The sequence below is a fragment of the Crotalus tigris genome, unplaced genomic scaffold, assembly GCF_016545835.1.
Source record: "Crotalus tigris isolate CLP2741 ecotype Arizona unplaced genomic scaffold, ASM1654583v1 scf7180000017753.6788120, whole genome shotgun sequence".
Taxonomy (NCBI): domain Eukaryota; kingdom Metazoa; phylum Chordata; class Lepidosauria; order Squamata; family Viperidae; genus Crotalus; species Crotalus tigris.
Genome location: NW_024096615.1, coordinates 5,867,227 through 5,887,049, shown reverse-complemented (window position 1 = coordinate 5,887,049; position 19,823 = coordinate 5,867,227). Strand labels below are relative to the sequence as shown.

Below are 19,823 nucleotides of genomic sequence, written 5' to 3'. Positions count from 1 at the left end.
TAGTCCAGCCCCCTGCTCAAGCAGGAGACCCTATACCATTTCAGACAAATGGTTGTCCAGTCTCTTCTTAAAAACCTCCGATGATAGAGCACCCACAACTTCTGGAGGCAAGGAGTTCCACTGATTATTTGCTCTAACTCTCAGGAAATTTCCCCGTCTACAAATTTAGCACAATACTGTGATTAAACAACTTTGTTCCCAAAGCCAACTGCCCAGATTGTGTTTGACGTCCGACACAGACCACCTCTTCTGCCCCAGTCTTCTCCTACTCTTACTTAAACCCACTGGGTCTCATTCCTAAAGACCACCAAACAAGGAGAGGGCTTTAAAAAGCTAAAAGAAATGCCCTTACAATGTGAGCCATAATGCTGAGTTTGTGCAAAGAAGGCTGTCGGTTAAACAAGACGATGTCTCCATCTACCAGGTGCCTCTCTACAATGTCGCCGTATTTCAGCTCCTGTGCCATCCTCTCCCGGTTCCCGTACTTCAAAAACCTAAGCAGGGGGGGGAAGAGAGAAAGAAAGTAGAGAACTTGATTCAAACTCGCACTTGAAGATTGCGAAGCATTGTCTGCTTGGCTTTTAGAAGTTGCTTGATGTTGCATAGATTAACCCAGGGGTCTTCAAACTTGGCCCTTTGATGACTTGTGGACTTCAACTCCCAGAATTCCTCAGCCAGGCACGAATTCTGGGAGTTGAAGTCCACAAGTCATCAAAGGGCCAAGTTTGAAGACCCCTGTCTTAAATCTAACAAACAAAATGGAGGCTGGCTGAGGAATTCTGGGAGCTGAAGTCCACATGTCATCAAAGGGCCAAGTTTGAAGACCCCCGTCTTAAATCTAACAAACAAAATGGAGGCTGGCTGAGGAATTCTGGGAGCTGAAGTCCACAGGTCATCAAAGGGCCAAGTTTGAAGACCCGTCTTAAATCTAACGAACAAAATGGAGGCTGGCTGAGGAATTCTGGGAGCTGAAGTCCACAAGTCATCAAAGGGCCAAGTTTGAAGACCCCTGTCTTACATCTAACAAACAAAATGGAGGCTGGCTGAGGAATTCTGGGAGCTGACATCCACAAGTCATCAAAGGGCCAAGTTTGACCCCTGGGTTAACCTCTCGAGAAATATAGTTCCCTTCTGTGTAAGAACATTTCCAAATAGTAGAAAAATGGATCATTTTTCGTCAATTAACGGTTACCTCTTCCAAACCCCTCAAAAAACAAAACAAAAAAAACCTCGCCCCTTTACACCTCAGAAATGCCTTCTTTATTAATAAAAACGACTCCCTTAAAACTTGTTCTTCATCTAACAAGCAACAGTTGCGCACTCAATTCTTCAGGAAGAGAAAGAGTAACACACTCGGTTGTCCAAAGTGCTGATCCAACAACGTGATCGTTTTTAATGGTGTGGTGAATGGAATTAAATTAAAACTAGACCTGATTTGGAATCCAGTTTTTACATCTGAGGCACATCCCTGCTTTCCTGGAAAAGGATGTTTATGGGGGTTGATTGTACCCATGTTTAAAACAGAAGGGGCCTTTGCAACAGAAATGAAATAAACTGACAGGAAGAAGGCAGCCAGATCGTGTTGAATTACATCCGAGATCCGGATAGAGTTATACATGACTGAAGCAAGGGGACGGCGAAGTAGAAAAATGTCCCTTATGATCAAAGACCGCACCGTTTCATTTGTGTATGTCTCTGCTGGATGAAGTTGGCACCGGGATGAATTTCTGGACCATTTCGAACAAGTTTCCTCATGAAGCCGATGTTGGCTTTGTTTACCTGCAGCAGGAAGAGAGAGAGAGAGAGAGAGAGAGGGAAGGAGGGAGGGAGGGAGGGAGAGAGAGAGAGAGAGAGAGAGAGAGAGAGAGAGAGAGAGAGAGAGAATACACCTTTGAAGCTCCAATGTGTAATGGAGGAAAAAAAAAAAACCTTTATGATGACCTAAAGAACAGGATACATAGAGGATGTCCTGAAGAGTTGGCAAAATAAGATAAACGTGTCAATATTATGTAAAATGTAATAAATAGGTCAAGGCTAATATACGGCATCAACACCACCACCACGACTACTGCCAGACCTGGGACAGGAACTGTCATAATGCTCCCATCGTTACAAAAAATAAATTCTGACTTATTTTAGTCTTGTTGGGTTGCAGTTAGCAGAATAACAGGCGAACAAACTAACTGAGTTGAAAAGTACTTTAGAGGTCCTCTAGTCCAACCCCCTGCTCAGGTAAGAAACCCTATACCATTTCAGACAAATGGCTGTCCAGTCTCTTCTTAAAAGCCTCCAGTGATGGAGCATTCACCGCTTCTGGAGGCAGGTTGTTCCACTGGTTAATTGTTCTAACAGTCAGGAAGTTTCTCCTTAGTTCCAGGTTGCTTCTCTCCTTGATTAGTTTCCATCCATTGCTTCTTGTCCTGCCTTCAGGGGCTTTGGAGAATAGCTTGATTTCCTCTTCTTTGGGGCAGCCCCTGAGATACTGGAAGACTGCTATCCTGTCCCCCCCTTGTCCTTCTCTTCATTAAACTAGACATCCCTTATTCCTGCAACCGTTCTTCCTATGTTATAGCCTCCAGTCTTTTAATTATCATTGTTGCTCTCCTCTGCACTCTTTCCAGAGTCTCAACATCTTTTTTACATCGTGGGGACCAAACCTGGATGCAGGATTCCAAGTGTGGCCTTCCCAAGACGTTGCAAAGCGGTACTAACCCTTCAGGTGATTTTGATCCTATCCCTGTCAATGCAGCCTAGGCGACGTTTCAATTCGAGTCAAAGAAAGGGCGAAATTTTTCATGGAGGGCACCTTGGAGAGAGCTTCTACACCAGTGTTTCCCAAACTTGACAATTTTAAGGCACGTGGACTTCAACTCCCAGAATTCCACAGCCAGCCATTGCTGGCTGTGGAATTCTGGGAGTTGAAGTCCACGTGCCTTAAAATTGTCACGTTTGGGAAACACTGTTCTACACCAAAGGGCCACCACCACAGAGAGTAGGGGAGCAGGTCATTCCTGCTTACCTTCTCGGGAAAGGTGAGAATCTTTGCCACGTGGACAGGTACAGCCACTTCATCAATTCTCAGGTTAGGATCAGGAGAGATAACCGTCCTGCCTGAGAAATCGACTCGCTTTCCAGACAGGTTTCCCCTAAACCGGCCTGAAAAATTAAAAAAAAGGGAAAGAGGGGAAAATGAGATATTGCAAGCCCAGGACGACCTGCACATATGTTACCAGGGTGACTAGAGGTGACAACGAGACTTGGATTAATGGCTTATGGTGGGCCCACAAAGATGGAGACAGGTTAAGACCAACCTTGTTTCCCCTTCAGCCTTTGAACAAAGCCTCTGGTCCATTTCTTGGGCGCCATGTTGAGGGGAATGCCGGAAAGTTCGCTGTTAATATACAGGGCACATTGTAGCTGCAGGAAATCCCAGTCTTCCATTATCATCTGAGTTTTGGCTCCCGATATTCTATGCTGAAACGGACAGGAACCAGCCGAAAAAGCCAAAACAAAACAAAACAAAACAAAACAAAAGACAGATTAAAAAACGATTGGTTGCATATAATCAAAGTTTCACTCTAGTTAGCACATTATGTGCAGCAAGTAGAAGGACTGAATACTTAAACAGCCTTAAATAAAAGGCTTAAATACTCCATTTTTTACAAATCATATTTTAAAGAGAGAGGGGAGGGGTAAGAAGGGTATCGTAATAATATATGACCAATTTTCTTTATCCTTTTTTTAAAAGGCAACAACATGGAATTATTTCCTTTTTTATTTTTTAAATTGAAAGTGCGGGGGGGGGGGGAGAAAATGTAAATAAAAACCAAATAACCAAAGGGAAAAAAGCTTTATTTCGCTGTAGGCTGCAGGAAGCAAAACAAGAAGCCACCTTTTTGATCACATCGTTCAAGAAAATGATTTCCGTCAGCTTCATCGTTAGATCGTCCTCGTTGGTGCCGGACTTCAAGTCGCTGATCACGGAGGGCCGAATGCAGAGCGGGGGAACCAGAAGGCGGGTCAGGATCAAGTCGGAAGGCTTCCCTGATTCGGGGTTCATCAGGAGCAAAGGGATGTCTTCTGCAGGGATCCTCTTCAAGATGTTCAGCACCATCAGTGGGTTCAGGTTCTCCTGGAAGATTCAGAAACAAGAGGGTCACATTTTTGCCCAGTCACCCTACATGGGGGTCTATGACAACTCACCACGGCCAACGCGTCATGGCCAACTCACCGTAGCCAACTCAATACAGCCAACTTGCCGTGGTCAATCAGTACAGCCAATTCACTACAGCCAACTCACCATAGCCAACTCAATACAGCCAACTTGCCGTGGTCAACTCAGTACAGCCAACTCGCCACGGCCAACTCAATACAGCCAACTCGCCATAACCAACTTAGCACGGCCAACTCAATACAGCCAACTTGCCGTGGACAATTCACTACAGCCAACTCACCATGGGCAACTCAATACAGCCAACTTGCCGTGGTCAACTCAGTACAGCCAACTTGCCACGGCCAACGTGCCATGGCCAACTCACTACAGCCAACTCACTGTGGCCAACTCAATACAGCCAACTGGCCGTGGTCAACTTAGTATAGCCAACTCGCCACAGCTAACTCAGGGGGAAGCCAGGATTCACTTCACAACCGTGTTACTAACTTAACAACTGCAGTGATTCACTTAACAGCTTGTGGCAGGAGAGGTTGTAAAATGGGGCAAAGCTCACTTCACTACACCTTGCTTAGCAACGGAAAGTTTGGGCTCAGTTCTGGCCGTCAGTAAAGGACGACTTGTAGTCTGCTAACCCTACAAACAAACAAACAAACAAACAATGTTTGAAGTCATGATGAAACTGAAAAAAAAGTGACTTGTGATCATTTTTCACACTTACAACCGCTGCAGCATCACGTGATCAGAATTCAGATACTTGGCAACTGGCTCACATTTACAACGGTCACAGTGTCCCGGGATCGTGTGATCCCCTTTTGCAACCTTCTGACAATCAAAGTCAACGGGGGAAGCCAGAATCACTTCACAACCGTTACTAACTTACCAACTGCCATGATTCATTTAACAACGGTGGAAGAAAGGTCATAAAATGGGGCAAAACTCACTTAACAAATGTCTCACTTAACAAGAGATTTGGGGCTCAACTGTGGTCGTAACCCGAGAACTACTTACTTGTACTTTCCTAATCCTACAAAAAAACGACATTGAAGATCGTTTACTCTCCTGTGATGCTTCAAGACAAGTCAGCGCTCAAGGCACACAAACCTCCATGGGAATCTCACATGCCAACAGAAACCTGGACTACCGCAGAGAAGGGGAAACCGGGCTAACATATGGTTTGGGGTGTCTTGGGGCTCACCTGGGCTTTCCCCAGCAAAGCTTCAATCTCTTTGTTATGCTCTATTGCCGTGTCGAAAGACTGAATGAAATGAGACACAACGGGGTCCACAATCTTTTTGGTGGTCTTGTACTTCTCGTGGATTATCTTCAGCAAGCCACACTTCTTCACAGTACCTGGAAGGGAACAAGGGTTCAAGTCAAGGTTGACACTAATTCGCTCTTTCCTTGAACATTTGCTGCTCGGCACACACACACACACACACACACACACACACACACACAAATGGAAAGAGTTTCCCGCCGTTAAGGAGACCACCCAGAAATGTAGAAAGATGGTGCAACTGTTACTGTTTCCAGTATGTGAAGAATGAATGCGTTCAATTCAAGTTGTTGTTGGGTTTTTTGGTCAGGAATGCTAACGTTCAAGATGGCCAATTTGGTAACGTGGTTAAAGACATTGGCTAGAAGCTGGGTAAGCCAACCAGCTGACTTTGGGCCAGTTACTTCCTCTGCGCCTTAGGAAGGAGACAATGGAAAACCGCTTCGGAAAAATATTGCCAAGAAAACCGCAGGGATTTGTCAAGACTGACTCAAACGAACAACCTTGCAAATCCCCTTGACAATAAAAATGACACCTTGCTTGAAGACGCAGAAACATCTGAAGCCTAAAATATAATAATGTATAGACTTTGAAACAGTGTCACGTAAATGTCCCAAAGGTGTTTTTTCAGGAGGCAACTGGACTTTCTCGTTTTTTTTCTCATTTAAGAAGCTTCTTCAGCTCTGACTGGATGGTGTGGAATGGAAGGATTTGTACTCCTTGCAGCCAGCTGGTCATTTGCCTTCTTTTGGAGAGTCATTGAGGCCACTTGGGGGTTTGTCTGTGTCCTCAGGGTCACCTGAGTAGTGCAAAAGAGTGTGGAGCCTTTTTGGAGCTGCTGAAAGGACACAGGATTCACAGCTGAACCTGACAACTTTCCCCAGCAAAGGGTTAAAGAGTCGTGGTAGCACAGTGGTTAGAATGCAGTACTACAGGCTAATTCTGTCAACTGCCCACAGTTCGATCCTGACTGGCTCAAGGTTGACTCAGCCTCCCGTCCTTCCGAGGTCGGTAAAATGAGGACCCAGATTGTTGGGGGCAACAGTCTTTGTAAAACCGCTTAGAGAGGGTTGTAAAGCACTGTGAAGCAGTATATAAGTCTAAGTGCTATTGCTAAGTGGGAGGGAAGGAAGGAAGGAAGGAAGGAAGGAAGGAAGGAAGGAAGGAAGGAAGGAAGGAAGGAAGGAAGGAAGGAAGGAAGGAAGGAGCTGTGGTGGCGCAGTGGTTAGAATGCAGTATTGCAGACTAATTCACTGCCCACAGCCAGGAGTTCGATCCTGACCAGCTCAAGGTTGACTCAGCCTTTCATCCTTCCAAGGTCGCGAAAAGGAGGACCCAGATTGTTGGGGGCAACAGGCTGACTTTGCAAAACCGCTTAGAGAGGGCTGTAAAGCACTGTGAAGCGGTATATAAGTAGAAGTGCTATTGCCACCTGCTGAACTCCACGTGTCAATTCCAACCGACAGAAGGGGTTGAGAACCAAACCTACCGTTGAAAGCACCACAATGTGGGCAGGTATTCTTCTTCCTGCATTTTTCGGAGATCTTTTTCTTCAAACCCCTTTTCTGGAGATAGGTCAAACCGGGCCTCTTCAGATAATCCAAAAACTGTTTCTGTTCTTCGGTGGTCAGCAAGATATGGCAACAAGTTTTGCAAATCATCTAAGGAGGAGGAGAAAAATCTTTAAAGTCAGCTTTCCCACAGCAAAAGAAACAACGAACCTCTTGGCTTTAATAACTACATATACAGAGATGCTTGCATTCCTGCATGTTATGACGCACCTTTTCCAAAACTGAATGCAAAGTACTGTGCAGCTTGATAGCAGTTCGAGCGAAAGATGCTTCCGCGACAGCTTTTGACTTGACCTTACCTGGAGAATCCCTATCACAGCTTTGAAGTATCCCACGTGAAAACAAGGTAACTCCAGGTCGATGTAGCCATAATGCCCCAAACATTCTGCCAGATTTTTTCCACAGGTCTTACAGGGACGGTCTTTTTCACTTGTACCCTTGCGTAAAAGAATAAAAAAGAATGGATGGAGATGAACTTTGGTCAAGGTACTATTAGGTGAATCAGACGTTTTCTTAAAATTAAACACAGAATGTCAGAAACAGAAATAAGGCACATGATCGCTCTACAGCCTTTACAATCTTTCCAGGAGCTGAAGTGGAGATATCTAGAAAGAAAAAAAAAATAGCAGGTCTGGAATACCTCAAAGTCACTTACAGCACAAAGAATTTATTTCCAACCAATGCTTACAACTATTCTCCTGAAAAGCTGGGTCTGGAGGAAAATGGAATGTTTCATTTCGCTCCAGAATAGCCCGTTCCCAGATTCACAACTCTTGCACAAATCCAAACCCAAGGAGGTCTTGAGGATAGTGATAATCCCAGAAGGCCATGCCATCGTTATAAAAATAGACGACGATGTGAGCTTGCACAGGAACAAATGACAAAGAAAAAAAGCTGAACATTATATAATTCGCTAAATGGAGCATCAAACACTGATTGGCTCAGCATGGTCAGGAAATACAAATCGTAGCCTCTGTTTTAGAGCTGTCCCCCCCCCCCGTGAGCTTTAATGATTTCTCGGTTCCAATCAGCTGAACCCTTCCTAGGTTTTAGTTTACCCCGTCCTGGCTTATTCTGAAGCTCTTCAGGTATTTACTCCCTCAGTGTCGCTTCTGACATGCCCAAATGAGACTGAGCACCTAGAAGGCTTACCAGGCGATGGTCCAAGACGCCATATTGAAGAGGCGAGTGGTTATCTTGGTTGTACAGATTTTTACTGACCACCTGGATGTGAGCCTGTTGCCGCATCTCTTCAGGAGACTTCATCCCAAAGCAGATGTGACTTCTGGAACAAAAAGACAACGCAGAATGTCATGAGGTAGAGATACAGAATAACAGAATGACAAGAGTTGGAAGGGACCTTGGAGGTCTTCTAGTCCAACTCCCTATACCATTTCAGACAAATGGCTGTCCAGTCTCTTCTTAAAAACTCCCAGGGTTGGAGCATTCACAGCTTCTGGAGGCAGGTGGTTCCATTGGTTAATTGTTCTGACTGTCAGGAAGTTTCTTCTTAGTTCTAGGTTGCTTCTCTCCTTGGTTAGTTTCCATCCGTTGTTTCTTGTCCTGCCTTCAGGTGCTTTGGAGAATAGCTTGACTCCCTCTTCTTTGGGGCAGCCCCTGAGATACTGGAACACTGCTATCATGTTCCCCCTCGTCCTTCTCTTCGTTAAACTAGACATCCCCCATTCCAGCAACCGTTCCTTGTATGTTTTAGCCTCCTCTAATCCTCTTCGTTGCTCTTCTCTGCACTCTTTCTAGAGTCTCAACATCTTTTTTTTTTTATACCATGGCGACCAAAACTAGTCCTTGGTGATTATTTTCAAATCTCAGCCAGTGCAGAATATGGTGCTTCCTCCTTAATCAGGGTGCAAACTTCCCAAGTTATACCTGGTAGCCTTCTAAGCATAATTTTACAAAGCAACTAAGTGCAACTAAAGTAAGATATTTTAATTCTTCCATGTATTAATCTGCAATATCAACCAAAACCTTTTCTGTTAAACATATCCTGGAATTTTTGAGGGGGGCTGTTTTCCAGTAAATAACACTAAAAAAAGCTCAAAAATGGAATTGGATGGATGGATAGATAGACAGATAGATAGACAGACAGACAGAGAGACAGACAGACAGATGATAGACAAGAGATAGATATAATGGATGGATGGATGGATGGATAAAAACCCACGCATGCGCACAACCCCCCACCCTCCCGGCCCGACTCCGGGGCGCCTCACATTTTCTTGGCCACGTCCGTCTCGCGGAACTGCTCCTTCCCCATGGCTCCGGCCAGCCCGGCGGCGACGAAGGCGGCGGGGAGAACTCCCGGCCCGCAGCCACCCACGCCGTACTGACGTCACCGCTGGAGCGACGTCGGGCGCTGCCCCGATGACATCACGGGCAAAACGGCAGGCAGCCCCGGGAGAACCCGGAAGTTGAGGAAGGCGCCGGCAAGAGTGGGCGGGGCGAAGTATAAACCCAATGGAGTCTCTCTCTTCACTGACTCGTGGAGTGACAGATGAGTGAGAGAGAGAGAGAGTCTCTTGATAGAAACAGGAATGGATGGTAGATAGATAGATAGATAGATAGATAGATAGATAGATAGATAGATAGATAGATAGATAGATAGATAGATAGATAGATAGATAGATAGATAGATAGATAGATAGATGTAGGTAGGTAGATATAGAGATAGATAGATGTAGGTAGGTAGGTAGGTAGGTAGATAGATAGACAGATAAGATAATGGATAGATGAATACATTGATAGATATAGATGATAGATTGATAAAGATAGATGGATAAAGAGACGAAAGACAAATAGATATAGATAATATGGATAGATGAATAGATTGATGTAGATAGATTAATAGATAAAGATACATGGCCAGATGACTAGATATAGAGAATAGATGGATAGATTGATATAGATTAATAAAGAGGTGGATAGATGAATATAAATAATATATGGATAGATGGATTGATATAGATAGATCGATATATATTGATAGATTATAGATATTGATGATTGATAAAATAGATGAATAGATGAATATAAATAATGGCTAGATGAGTAGATTATATAGATGATTGATATAGATGATAGGTTGATAGATATAGATAGATGAATGGATGACAGGAGTCTCTTAACTGATTGATTGATTGATAGAGATAAAAAGTCTCTTGATAGGATGGATAGATAGATGATAATTAAAGGTAATAGGTATAAAGAAATTTGATAGATAAAGGAGTCTCTTAGAAAGTTCCTTGATGGAGGAGAATAGATAGGTGACATTTAAAAGTAATAGAAAGAAATTTGATAAATAAGTCTCTTGGCTGATTGATAGATAGAAATATATAGAAATAGAAAAAAAATGATGGATAGGTGGGTGGGTAGTTAACAGATATATTGAATCTGATATATACTAGAAGGATACATGGGGAATCTCTTGCTAGACTATCTATAACTTCATGCAATATAACCGCACAACAATACAATGTTTTGGAAAATAAGTTGACCCCCTCTTTTTTGTGGCAGCCTCTCAAATATCTCATAAGATCTGCAGAAATAACTATTTCCGTCTTTCTCATACAATATACGAATAAGAGCTTCGTGATCCACGCGCAATAGCATTCAACCGGATAGGAGGACTAACAAGTGCCTCTCTTTCCCCCACTCTCTGATTTCCCGGAAGGCTTTTTCCGCTGCCAGCGGAAATCCCACCTTTTTCGCTAGGGCGCTTCCTTTTCCTTTCCTCTCCGGCATATGATTGGCTACCGAAGGTGCCTTCTTTCCTTTTCTCTCTCTCTGGGCTGCGAGGGAGGTCGCCAAGATGGTGAGTGCTGGCGCTGGAGCTTCTCGGCACCGGGAGGCGCCTTCAATCCGTCCTGGCCTGGCGCCATCCTTGGTTCTCCGGCCCGAGGACCGCCTGCCTTCCCTTCCGCGGGGGCTGCGGAGTGTTTTAGGGGGGTTATGGGCTGGAGGAAAGGGGGCGAAGTTGCCGGCGCCGGGGCTTCCCCGTGGGCCCCCGCTTCTCTGCCGCGGGCCAAGCTCTCCCTCTCACTCCCCCCCCCATTTATTCATCTGAGCTACTGCCCAGTATGAGGGGCGCCAGGTTGGGGAACGGGGGGGTCTGTGCTGCAAAATAGGCCCCCCACCGTTTTTTTCAACTCTGCACACTTCCAAAGGCTGACACCTGTGCACGCTCAACTTTTTTTTAATAAATTATAATTTATTATACACATAGGTGTGTATGTATGCATACGTATGTATAGGTGTGTATAAGTATAAATATGTATAATTAAATATTAAAAGAATTCACAACTTTTTTTAATAAATTATAATTTATATATGTGTGTCTATATGTATATATGTGTGTATACATATATATATAATTTAAAAAATAATTCTCAGTTCAACTTAAATAATTATATATATGTGTGTATGTATTATATATGTGTGTGTATAAATATAAATCTCAACTTTATTAAATTATAATTTATATATAATTATATATATGTGTGTGTATAAATATAAAAAATAATTTTCAACCTTTTTAAATAAATTATAATTTATATATATGTGTGTGTGTGTGTGTGTATTAAAAGAATACCTAGTTCTTTTAAAGAGGGATCCTTTGGATTAGTTACGAGACAAATGAAATGCTTTACTTGAATTTTTATTTTGTGTTACTTTTCATGCTAGAATGACACAGTCACCATCCGAACGAGGAAGTTCATGACAAACCGGCTGCTTCAGCGTAAGCAAATGGTAAGACGCGTGTTTTGTGGCCTCTAAGGTGGGCTTTCCAGGGGAAAACTTGGCTTTGCAATAATTATTTTATTTGCATGGTCATCTAATCAATAGCCTAATCACGCTGTCACCAGTAGCAGTTAAAACACCAACGACAAAATATAGCTAATAATATAGTCTAGCTTTTGGAATGCTATTATGTTGATCGAAACGGTTACATTAAAGGCTGGCTAGTAGTAAAGTAAAGTTGGAAGGGATCTTGGAGGTCATCTAGTCCAACCCCCTGCTCAGGCAGGAAACCCTATACCATTTCGGACAAATGGCTGTCCAGTCTCTTCTAATGAGGATGAGGTTTACAGCGGTTTGGATATAATAAGTTCTAATGATTAATATTACATATAAATATTCTAATATTAATGAGAATTAATATGGTTTAATAATGGGACAATTGGGAGACCTTTCCATATGCTGCGTTTAAGCAAACGTTGCTGTATAAAGGCAGCAAAGAGGAAGGCTTGTCATTTGCAAATTTGTTTTCTTCTCATTACTCCTAAACTTGTGACTTTCTAAATGTCTGGAGACTACAAACTCTTTACATCTATTTTAGCTGAAAGACTTAAAGTTTTATAGACAACTAAAAGACAATGTAAGAGTCATTTTCAATATGATTGAATGTTTACAACAATGTAGCGACAAACTAGTTGCCTTGATCTTTTTGGAGGCAGAAAAAGCTCTTGACACTTTGAACCGATCTGTCATAAATTCTTGACCTTCTGAATCTTGCCTTCAGACATTGTGGGCGCTCCATCACTGGAGGTTTTTAAAAAGAAGCTAGACAATCACCTGTCTGAGATGGTATAGGTTCTCCTGCTTAAGCAGGGGGTTGGACTAGAAGATCTCCAAGGTCCCTTCCAGCTCTATTCTATTCTAAATGTCCAGAGAACTTTAATGCTAGAATTCAAATTTTGACAAGGTTACTTGGCAAACAGATTCAGTAATCTATCGACTGTACAGCATTTCCCAGACATAACAAAGGAGAGTTTTTCAGTCATTAAATATTGCATTATTTTTCTGTACAGGTAGTCCTGTAGTGTGCCCCAAATGTCTGTTGTTCAGTGAGACACTTGTTAAGTGACTTTTGCTCCATTTTACGGCCTTTCTCGCCTCTGTTGTTAAGTGAATCACTGCAGGTGATAAGTTAGTGACCCGGTTGTTAAGTGACACCAGCTCCGCCACTGACTTTGCTTGTCAGAAGTTTTCAAAACGGGACACTACGACCGTCATAAATATGAGCCAGTTGCCAAGCATCTGAATTTTTACTTTATTTTATTTTTAACCAACAAAACAAAGCAAAACATAACACACATACACACATAGTATATACTCCTCCTCCCCTTTTTTTAACAGCGATTACATAACGGTAATCTTCTATTATTTACATTTCCCCCCTTATTCTTCTTTAGAATATTTGTCCTTATTGCCCCGTTGTTTCTTATTTACATTTTTCTTCCTTCATATTCTACTTAACTAAGAATAATTCATGTTGTTATTATTATACATTATTATACACATATTTTCACTTTTGACCTTTCCATATTTATTCTCTATTATTTCTAGTCTCCCACCAGTCATACCACTTGTTCCATGTTATATAGTGCTCTGTGTCTTCCTTTTCTTTTATCTCTTTTGTTCATTTGTCCATCTCAGCACAGTCCAGGATTTTTCTTAATCGCTTCTTCCTCTGATGGTATATTCTCATTTTTCCAGCACTGTGCATATACTATTCTTGCCGCCATTATTATATGTAAAATTAAAATGTTCCAGAACAATTCACCAAGCATCTGAATTTTGATGGGTGCGGCAGTGGTCATAACTGTGAAAAACGGTCCTAGGTCATTTTTCTTTTTAAGGCCGTTGTAACTTTGTAACGGTCACTAAATGAAGTGCTGTAAATTGAGGACTGCCTGTATTGAGAGCTTTGCAAAGGGTGTAACCAGGGTGTATGTTTTGCATAGACAGGTCTACAAATTAGCGCTGACAACAATAAAAATGCATTAAATTACTTCCAGGTGAGGTTTTTAGCATACAGTGGACCCGTTTCATTTTTGAATTTTTGTGTCTGTCTGCACAAGCGGCCTCTGCTGTTACTGTCTGTCTTCACCACCCCTCCCTCTACAACCCCCCCCCCCAAATCTCTCATTTTTAATCTGAAACTACTCTGATGTATAGGTTGACCTATAACAGTGGTTCTCAACCTTTTTAATGCCGCGACCCCCAACCGGTCGTAAGTCGAGGACTACTCAACTGATGCAGCACCGTTTGCAGAATGGGACTTTTGGCGGGCTCAGCAGGGCAGAGACAGCCTGGACAATCCCTATTGGCTTTTGAAAGCCAATAGAATGAGACTCTATTCAAGAGAGTGTCTTCTATTGGCTTTCAAAAGGCAATAGAATAAAAGGGAGTAGCACAGCTAAGGAAAAGGGGGGGAAAAATGGTGGACTGCGTTGTTGGGCGACCCCCGTGAAATGGTCGTTCGACCCCAAATGGGGTCCCAACCCACAGGTTGAGAACCACTGGCCTATAAGCTTAAAATGGAAGCATAGCATATTTCTGGCCGAGGTTTCACGTTCGAGGCTGAATTTCTAACGTGCTTATGAGCCCTGTCTCTGCCGCCACTAAGATATTTTTCCTCCTGGGCCCCCCCCAAAAAAGAGAGGAAGCTTTGAATTTATTTATTTTTCCGCTCCTGAACTTGTAGGTGATCGATGTCCTTCACCCTGGAAAAGCCACCGTACCCAAAACGGAAATCCGCGAGAAGTTGGCCAAAATGTACAAGACGACGCCGGACGTCATTTTTGTCTTCGGCTTCAGGACCCATTTTGGCGGCGGGAAGACCACGGGCTTCGGCATGATCTACGATTCTCTAGACTACGCAAAGAAAAACGAACCAAAGCATAGACTGGCCAGGGTAGGTAGTTTTTAACCTTTTTTTTCCCTTGGAATATGGACCGTGTTGGGATAACAAGGAATTTTTACTCCGGTTATATAGCACTTTGGTGTAAGTTTGCAGTTAAAGAGGCATTTTTTTTCTCTCCTGTTTCTGTTAATTAAATATCACTTAAAATACCAATTTCTTTTTTCCCCCTACTATTCCAACCGATATATAAAATAAATCGTTATTCTTTATTGCTTTTTGCTGCAGATTTGGCAAGATGGATTTCCTTCCAAACCACTAAAGTTTTGTGTGTTTGGACATAGTGAGATAGGATTGTGCAAGTAGAAATCTAGAAAGCGTTAGCATCCCTTCGGCTGTTGTGTTAAACTGCCACTTCCCCTGTTAAATGCCAATTTCTGTACGTGCTTCCACTACTGCTCAAATGTTTTTGCACATTTCTTTTAACCAAAAGATGTCATTGTAAACTCCTAAATTAAGGTTGGATTTTTTTTGTTGCATGTCCCCTTTCTCTGTGCTAAGAGTGATTTGTGTAAAACGGTTTATAATGGGTTAGTAAGTGCTATGGTACAAACCATTAGCTATTATTACCTTTGACGTGTATTTCAAAAATACAAATGTTGTTTAACTGAAGTCTAGTTCTTTGTTTAGAAATAGGTCACTTGCCTACAAATAGTGGGTTGTTTTTTTTTGTTTTTTTTTTTTGCATGAGTTGGATACCTGAATAGTGACTCATTGTGAATTGAGAATCACTACTACTTCATCATGTCTGGAAAGGATCCTCCTTACAAACCTTTAATTTTGCGGAAAAAAAGAATGGAAGGCAGATGTTTTAAGCTAAATACACTTTATTCTTTATCTGCTTATATCCTGCCTTTATTCACTTTTATAAATAAGGCAGTGAAGACACATAATATTCCTTCTCTTTTTTCTCCCAACACAACTCTATGAGGTAGGTTTGGCTGAGAGAAAGAGAGAGAGACTAGTCAAAAGTCACCCAGCTGACTTTCCTGGCTAAGGCAAGGCTAGAATTCCCAATCTCCTGGTTTCCAACTTGGCGCCTTCCTGACCGGACCAAACCGGCTCTGTTTGGCAGTCAGTTGGCCCTGCAGGTGTAGATGTGTCATAGGATAAATAGGTTATTTAATGACATTTATTGGCCGCCCATCTTACCATAGGGTAACTCTGGGCGGCTTGCAAGTTACACAAAATTCAAAATTTAAAATATTAAAACCGAAGGACACATGGGGAGGGCGGGGGCAGAGTGGGGCGGAAGCCGGTTCCGTTATGACTCAATCAACCGCCTCCATTGTGCTGTTCCCCCCTCCCCCACTGGAGCGCCAAGCCGACTGGCACAGCCTGCTCTTCAGACCCTTACAAAAAGATAGGAGGGTTGGGGCCAACTCACATCAGGGGGGGGCAGATGTTATAGAGGGCAGAAAGGGCCCTCCTCCTGAACCCCGCTAGCCAGACTAATTGGGCTGATGGGACCCCTGCAGCATGCCTCAAGTAACCTGGACCCCTGCCATTTGGCATTTAATTGCTCCCGGAGTACAGACTGGTAACCAGTGCAGCAGTGGTGTCACAGGGGCCATCCTTGCTTTTTTACTACCCACACTGCCGCTCTCCCCACCAGTTGTAGCTTCCGAAGGCTCTTCCAGAGTGAGCCCCATGTAGAGCGCGTTACAGCAGTCCAGTCGTGAGACGACTGAGTGCGCGTGCCAGAAACGTCGGTGTGTAAGGTTCATTTCCCGCTCGTTGTCTTCGCCAGCACGGCTTGTACGAAAAGAAGAAGACGTCCCGGAAACAGCGCAAAGAGCGTAAGAATAGGATGAAGAAGGTCAGAGGAACCGCAAAGGCCACGGTGGGCGCCAGCAAGAAGGTAAGGATGTCCCCCCCCCAACCCCCCCCCCCCAAAAAAAAATTTAGAGAATGCTCATCAGACACCATTGTTGCTGCCTGGCTTATTTCATTGACAAAAGTACTCTCTTTTTTTTTTCCCCTCGCCAATTTCCCATCTTTCACCACTGGCGCACAGAAGGTAATTCCAAGCTCGTTCACTTTGTTTCGGCTTTGTAGCTAACAAAGTGAAACGATAAAAGGATGGTGGCATTTTTTAGAATTTCCATAGAAACAGGGTTTTTAGAGCATGCCTCTCTTGTTTCCTGTCTTTCTCTTTTTCCTTGCGATGCATCTAGCTTCCTGATTAGCTTACTTTTACCTTGTCGAATCCTGCTTTATTGTCAGGTTATTTATTTATTTATTTGTTTGTTTGTTTATTTATTTAGAATTGAGGAATAATTTCCTTCCGGCCAGTGGTTGGCAGGTTAAAATTAAGATGCTCATTAGCCTGGCATTTAATGAAATTGGAAATGTACGCCGAATATAATTTTGGCTTCAGAAGAGAAAGAGTTACAGGCTTTTAACAGATGTTGGTTAAAATCGGCATTTAAGAAGAGAGAGAGATATATACAGATGTGCCATTTTATCAGTGACATAATGTTTAGATTTTGGAATAGCCTATTTAGGATTAGAACATCCCGGGCCACTGTATTTTTTTTTTTTTTTTTGTGCGTGTGTGTGTGTGGGATTCCTTTCAAAGGTTGTGGGTTTTCAAGCTTTTCATTCAGCTAGATTGAGGTGCTTTAAGTAAATCCTCCCAGTTAATAACTCTTTAATTTCACTTCTCTTTTCTACCTCCTTGGATTTCTTCTTAATCAGAAATGAGGTGTTTGGTAGGTATGGAGAATGAGCGCATGGTTGTGGTTGCATGAGCTGAGTGTCCCTGACACGTTTTCCCGATGCTCCTTGCTTTCCGTGGGTTTTCGTTTTGTAGCTGAGCTTCTGTGTCTTGCGCACGTTTAGTTCAATTAATTTTGCATCCTGCCCATCTCACTCTGCAAAGCATCTCTGATCTAGCTCCAGGTAGATGTGCTATAGACTCATAAGGGCTTGTTCCTGTATTCAAATTTATTTCATATTTAGTTTGAACTGTATTACCGAGGCTCTGTGGGAAATACCTGCAAGATTCCTTTGAGCTAGCTAATTATAATTAAAAGGGAAAAAACAACACTCTAAATTTCTCTCCTTTTCATAGAACGGGAGGAAAATTTCCCGTTTTCCTTATAAGTTACTGGTAAAAACGTGAAATGTTGGGGCAGCAGATTGTCTCAGTAAAAGATGAGGGCTGATAAGGTTGCCACTTGTATTTTCTCAGTGTTTAATTCCAAGAACCGCTTTTCTTGCTATGTAAACTAGGCATCCAATGTATTGTGCTGTGCAGGCATTGGGTATCCCTGCCTTATTTTGGCTTACTTACCTGAAATTGAAAGAATTTATTTATAATTTGGATTTGTTCTGCCCACTCAGTGTGTATCAAATTGTTGCCACCTCTATTAGTCACTTATTTCTGATTCTTAATATGCCACAAGACTCTTTGATTTCCTGGACCCCAGTTTGGCAGACTTCGGGCATGGTGGACAGAGCCCATTCGTAGCTTTACACACGTATAATGCTATTTTTGCATGGATAAAATTCATTTTCTATTTAGCAAGTGTCCCCTAGCAATCAATTAAAACCAAGGTTTTATTCCACTGGAGTGCTAAACCAGGCTTAGCAAGAGCACTCTTGACATCTCACCTGTTACAGTTGACCTGTACAGTAAAAAAACACCTATTTCTTCTCTTTCCCCCCCCTTGTCTTGTAAAAATAGCTTAGCTGCGGGAATGTGTTTTTCAGACATTTCACTCCAAAAGCCGTCATTGTCAAGGACTAAATTACACGTGACTGCTTTTTGTTAACTTTCCAAATTCTGCATCATTGGTTTTTTTCCCCATTTAATTCTATTTTACCACATTCCGTGGTCCTCTGTGCCATGAACAGAATCTAACCTGATCCTTGTTAGAAACTGAACAAAGTTTCAGCTGAATCTTTAACCTCCTGAAACAGCTAAGGTAAATTCTTTAGCTTTGTAAGCCGCTTCCTTTGGAAATGGTTAGTGACCAGTGGCTGGACTGCTATACGATTGGATTACTTAAAGTAGTGTTTTATACCTCGTGTGCTTAAAGATGTACTGACAAGTTTTATCTCTTTCTCTTGCAGTGAGCCAGTCAGAAAACCAAACAGGTACAGTAGCTCTGAACTATATTATGCAACAACCTTGGCGAGGAGATTCCTTTTAGAGTCTAATACATTGCATTCTTTTAATTTAACCTTCCGCTTTCCTCCAGCATTTTTGGATGCAGTAAAATTTATCTCATTTGGATGAGCCCAGACCATTGTTTAATGTGGAATTTAGCTAATCCAGACTTTGGAGCGAGGAGCTGTGTTTTTCTCCCCCCGCAAACAAACTCAGAAATTTCTGCAGAAAATCTCTGCAAAATCTTTATTCACATGAAGTCCTTTGTGAGAAGCAGCAATCACATTTTTGTGCTTTATCAGCTCTGGAGCTGGCATTAATTTTGAGCCCATTGCAAGCAGAAATAGTTTGGGAATCTTACAGATTCTCACGTGCTTTCAGTTAGTTGCCGTTTTTAGCATTATTGCAATTAGAATCTCATTCTCAAGTTGGTCAGTTAATACATTTAGATAAATAAATGCAGTCTGAGCTTCGATTCTAGGTTTGTTGTACTTGGTGGGAGGAACTGCATGCCTCTTACTCACATTTATAATTTACTGCCTAATGTTAAAAACTGACTTTATTTTGCTTTTTTACCTACAGGAAAACTTAACATAGCCCGTGTCTATGGATGTTGTAGTGAAGTCAGTTCTATGAATAAAATTTCTATGAAAACCAAAACTGCTTAGCGCGTGTGTTCTTCTCCTGAGCAGTTGGACTGTTCAGATTTGCACACAGTATCAAAACGAGAAAAACAAACTTGATTCAATCAGGTGTAATTGGCACGGGGGGAGTGAGAAAATGAAATTTAATTCAAAATAGTGGTATTTTAAATTAAGCGGGTTTGCAAAAGTGCGTGTTTGTAAAATCGGAATGTAAAAAACAAGACCCTGAGAGATGCTGAGCATTAATTCCAGGAGCAGCAATCGGCGTGAACTGGCATGGGAATTGTAGCTGAGCAATCTTGTGTCTGGATTTCTTCCTAC

General features: G+C 42.4%; 2 protein-coding genes across 6 annotated transcripts in view; one reads left to right on the top strand and one right to left on the bottom strand.

Annotated features, from left to right (window-relative positions):
• Nucleotides 1-9,422, bottom strand: part of POLR3A (RNA polymerase III subunit A) — a 37,837-nt gene extending 28,415 nt beyond the window's left edge. Inside the window, exons 1-10 of one of the 2 annotated variants that reach the window (XM_039340792.1) lie at nt 9,253-9,422; nt 8,174-8,306; nt 7,321-7,458; nt 6,940-7,111; nt 5,370-5,524; nt 3,893-4,132; nt 3,312-3,474; nt 3,020-3,156; nt 1,676-1,779; nt 353-494 (exon numbers count right to left, since the gene is read on the bottom strand). In XM_039340792.1, the coding sequence (XP_039196726.1) occupies nt 353-494; nt 1,676-1,779; nt 3,020-3,156; nt 3,312-3,474; nt 3,893-4,132; nt 5,370-5,524; nt 6,940-7,111; nt 7,321-7,458; nt 8,174-8,306; nt 9,253-9,296 (1,428 nt within the window). In that variant the 5' untranslated portion in view covers nt 9,297-9,422. The remainder of the gene's footprint in view (nt 1-352; nt 495-1,675; nt 1,780-3,019; nt 3,157-3,311; nt 3,475-3,892; nt 4,133-5,369; nt 5,525-6,939; nt 7,112-7,320; nt 7,459-8,173; nt 8,307-9,252) is intronic. The other variant, XM_039340793.1, reaches the window with a different exon arrangement.
• Nucleotides 9,423-10,759: 1,337 nt separating this feature from the next.
• Nucleotides 10,760-19,518, top strand: RPS24 (ribosomal protein S24). 4 transcript variants are annotated; one of them, XM_039340788.1, is made up of 8 exons: nt 10,760-10,850; nt 11,720-11,785; nt 14,526-14,735; nt 16,492-16,602; nt 16,759-16,761; nt 17,442-17,455; nt 18,822-18,845; nt 19,441-19,518. In XM_039340788.1, exons 1-6 carry the CDS (start codon nt 10,848-10,850, stop codon nt 17,445-17,447), a joined length of 399 nt encoding a protein of 132 aa, XP_039196722.1. In that variant the 5' UTR covers nt 10,760-10,847; the 3' UTR covers nt 17,448-17,455; nt 18,822-18,845; nt 19,441-19,518. The 4 variants fall into 4 exon arrangements, with proteins under 4 accessions (XP_039196722.1, XP_039196723.1, XP_039196724.1 ...); XM_039340789.1 differs by lacking the exon at nt 16,759-16,761; XM_039340790.1 differs by lacking the exon at nt 17,442-17,455.
• The last annotated feature ends 305 nt before the right edge of the window (nt 19,519-19,823 follow it).

Bases quoted from the DNA above. Each gene is read 5' to 3' on its own strand.
- RPS24 (XM_039340788.1), top strand. The intron at 11,786-14,525 runs GTAAGACGCGTG...CTGAACTTGTAG, and splicing joins TGCTTCAGCGTAAGCAAATG to GTGATCGATGTCCTTCACCC. The intron at 14,736-16,491 runs GTAGGTAGTTTT...TGTCTTCGCCAG, and splicing joins CAAAGCATAGACTGGCCAGG to CACGGCTTGTACGAAAAGAA.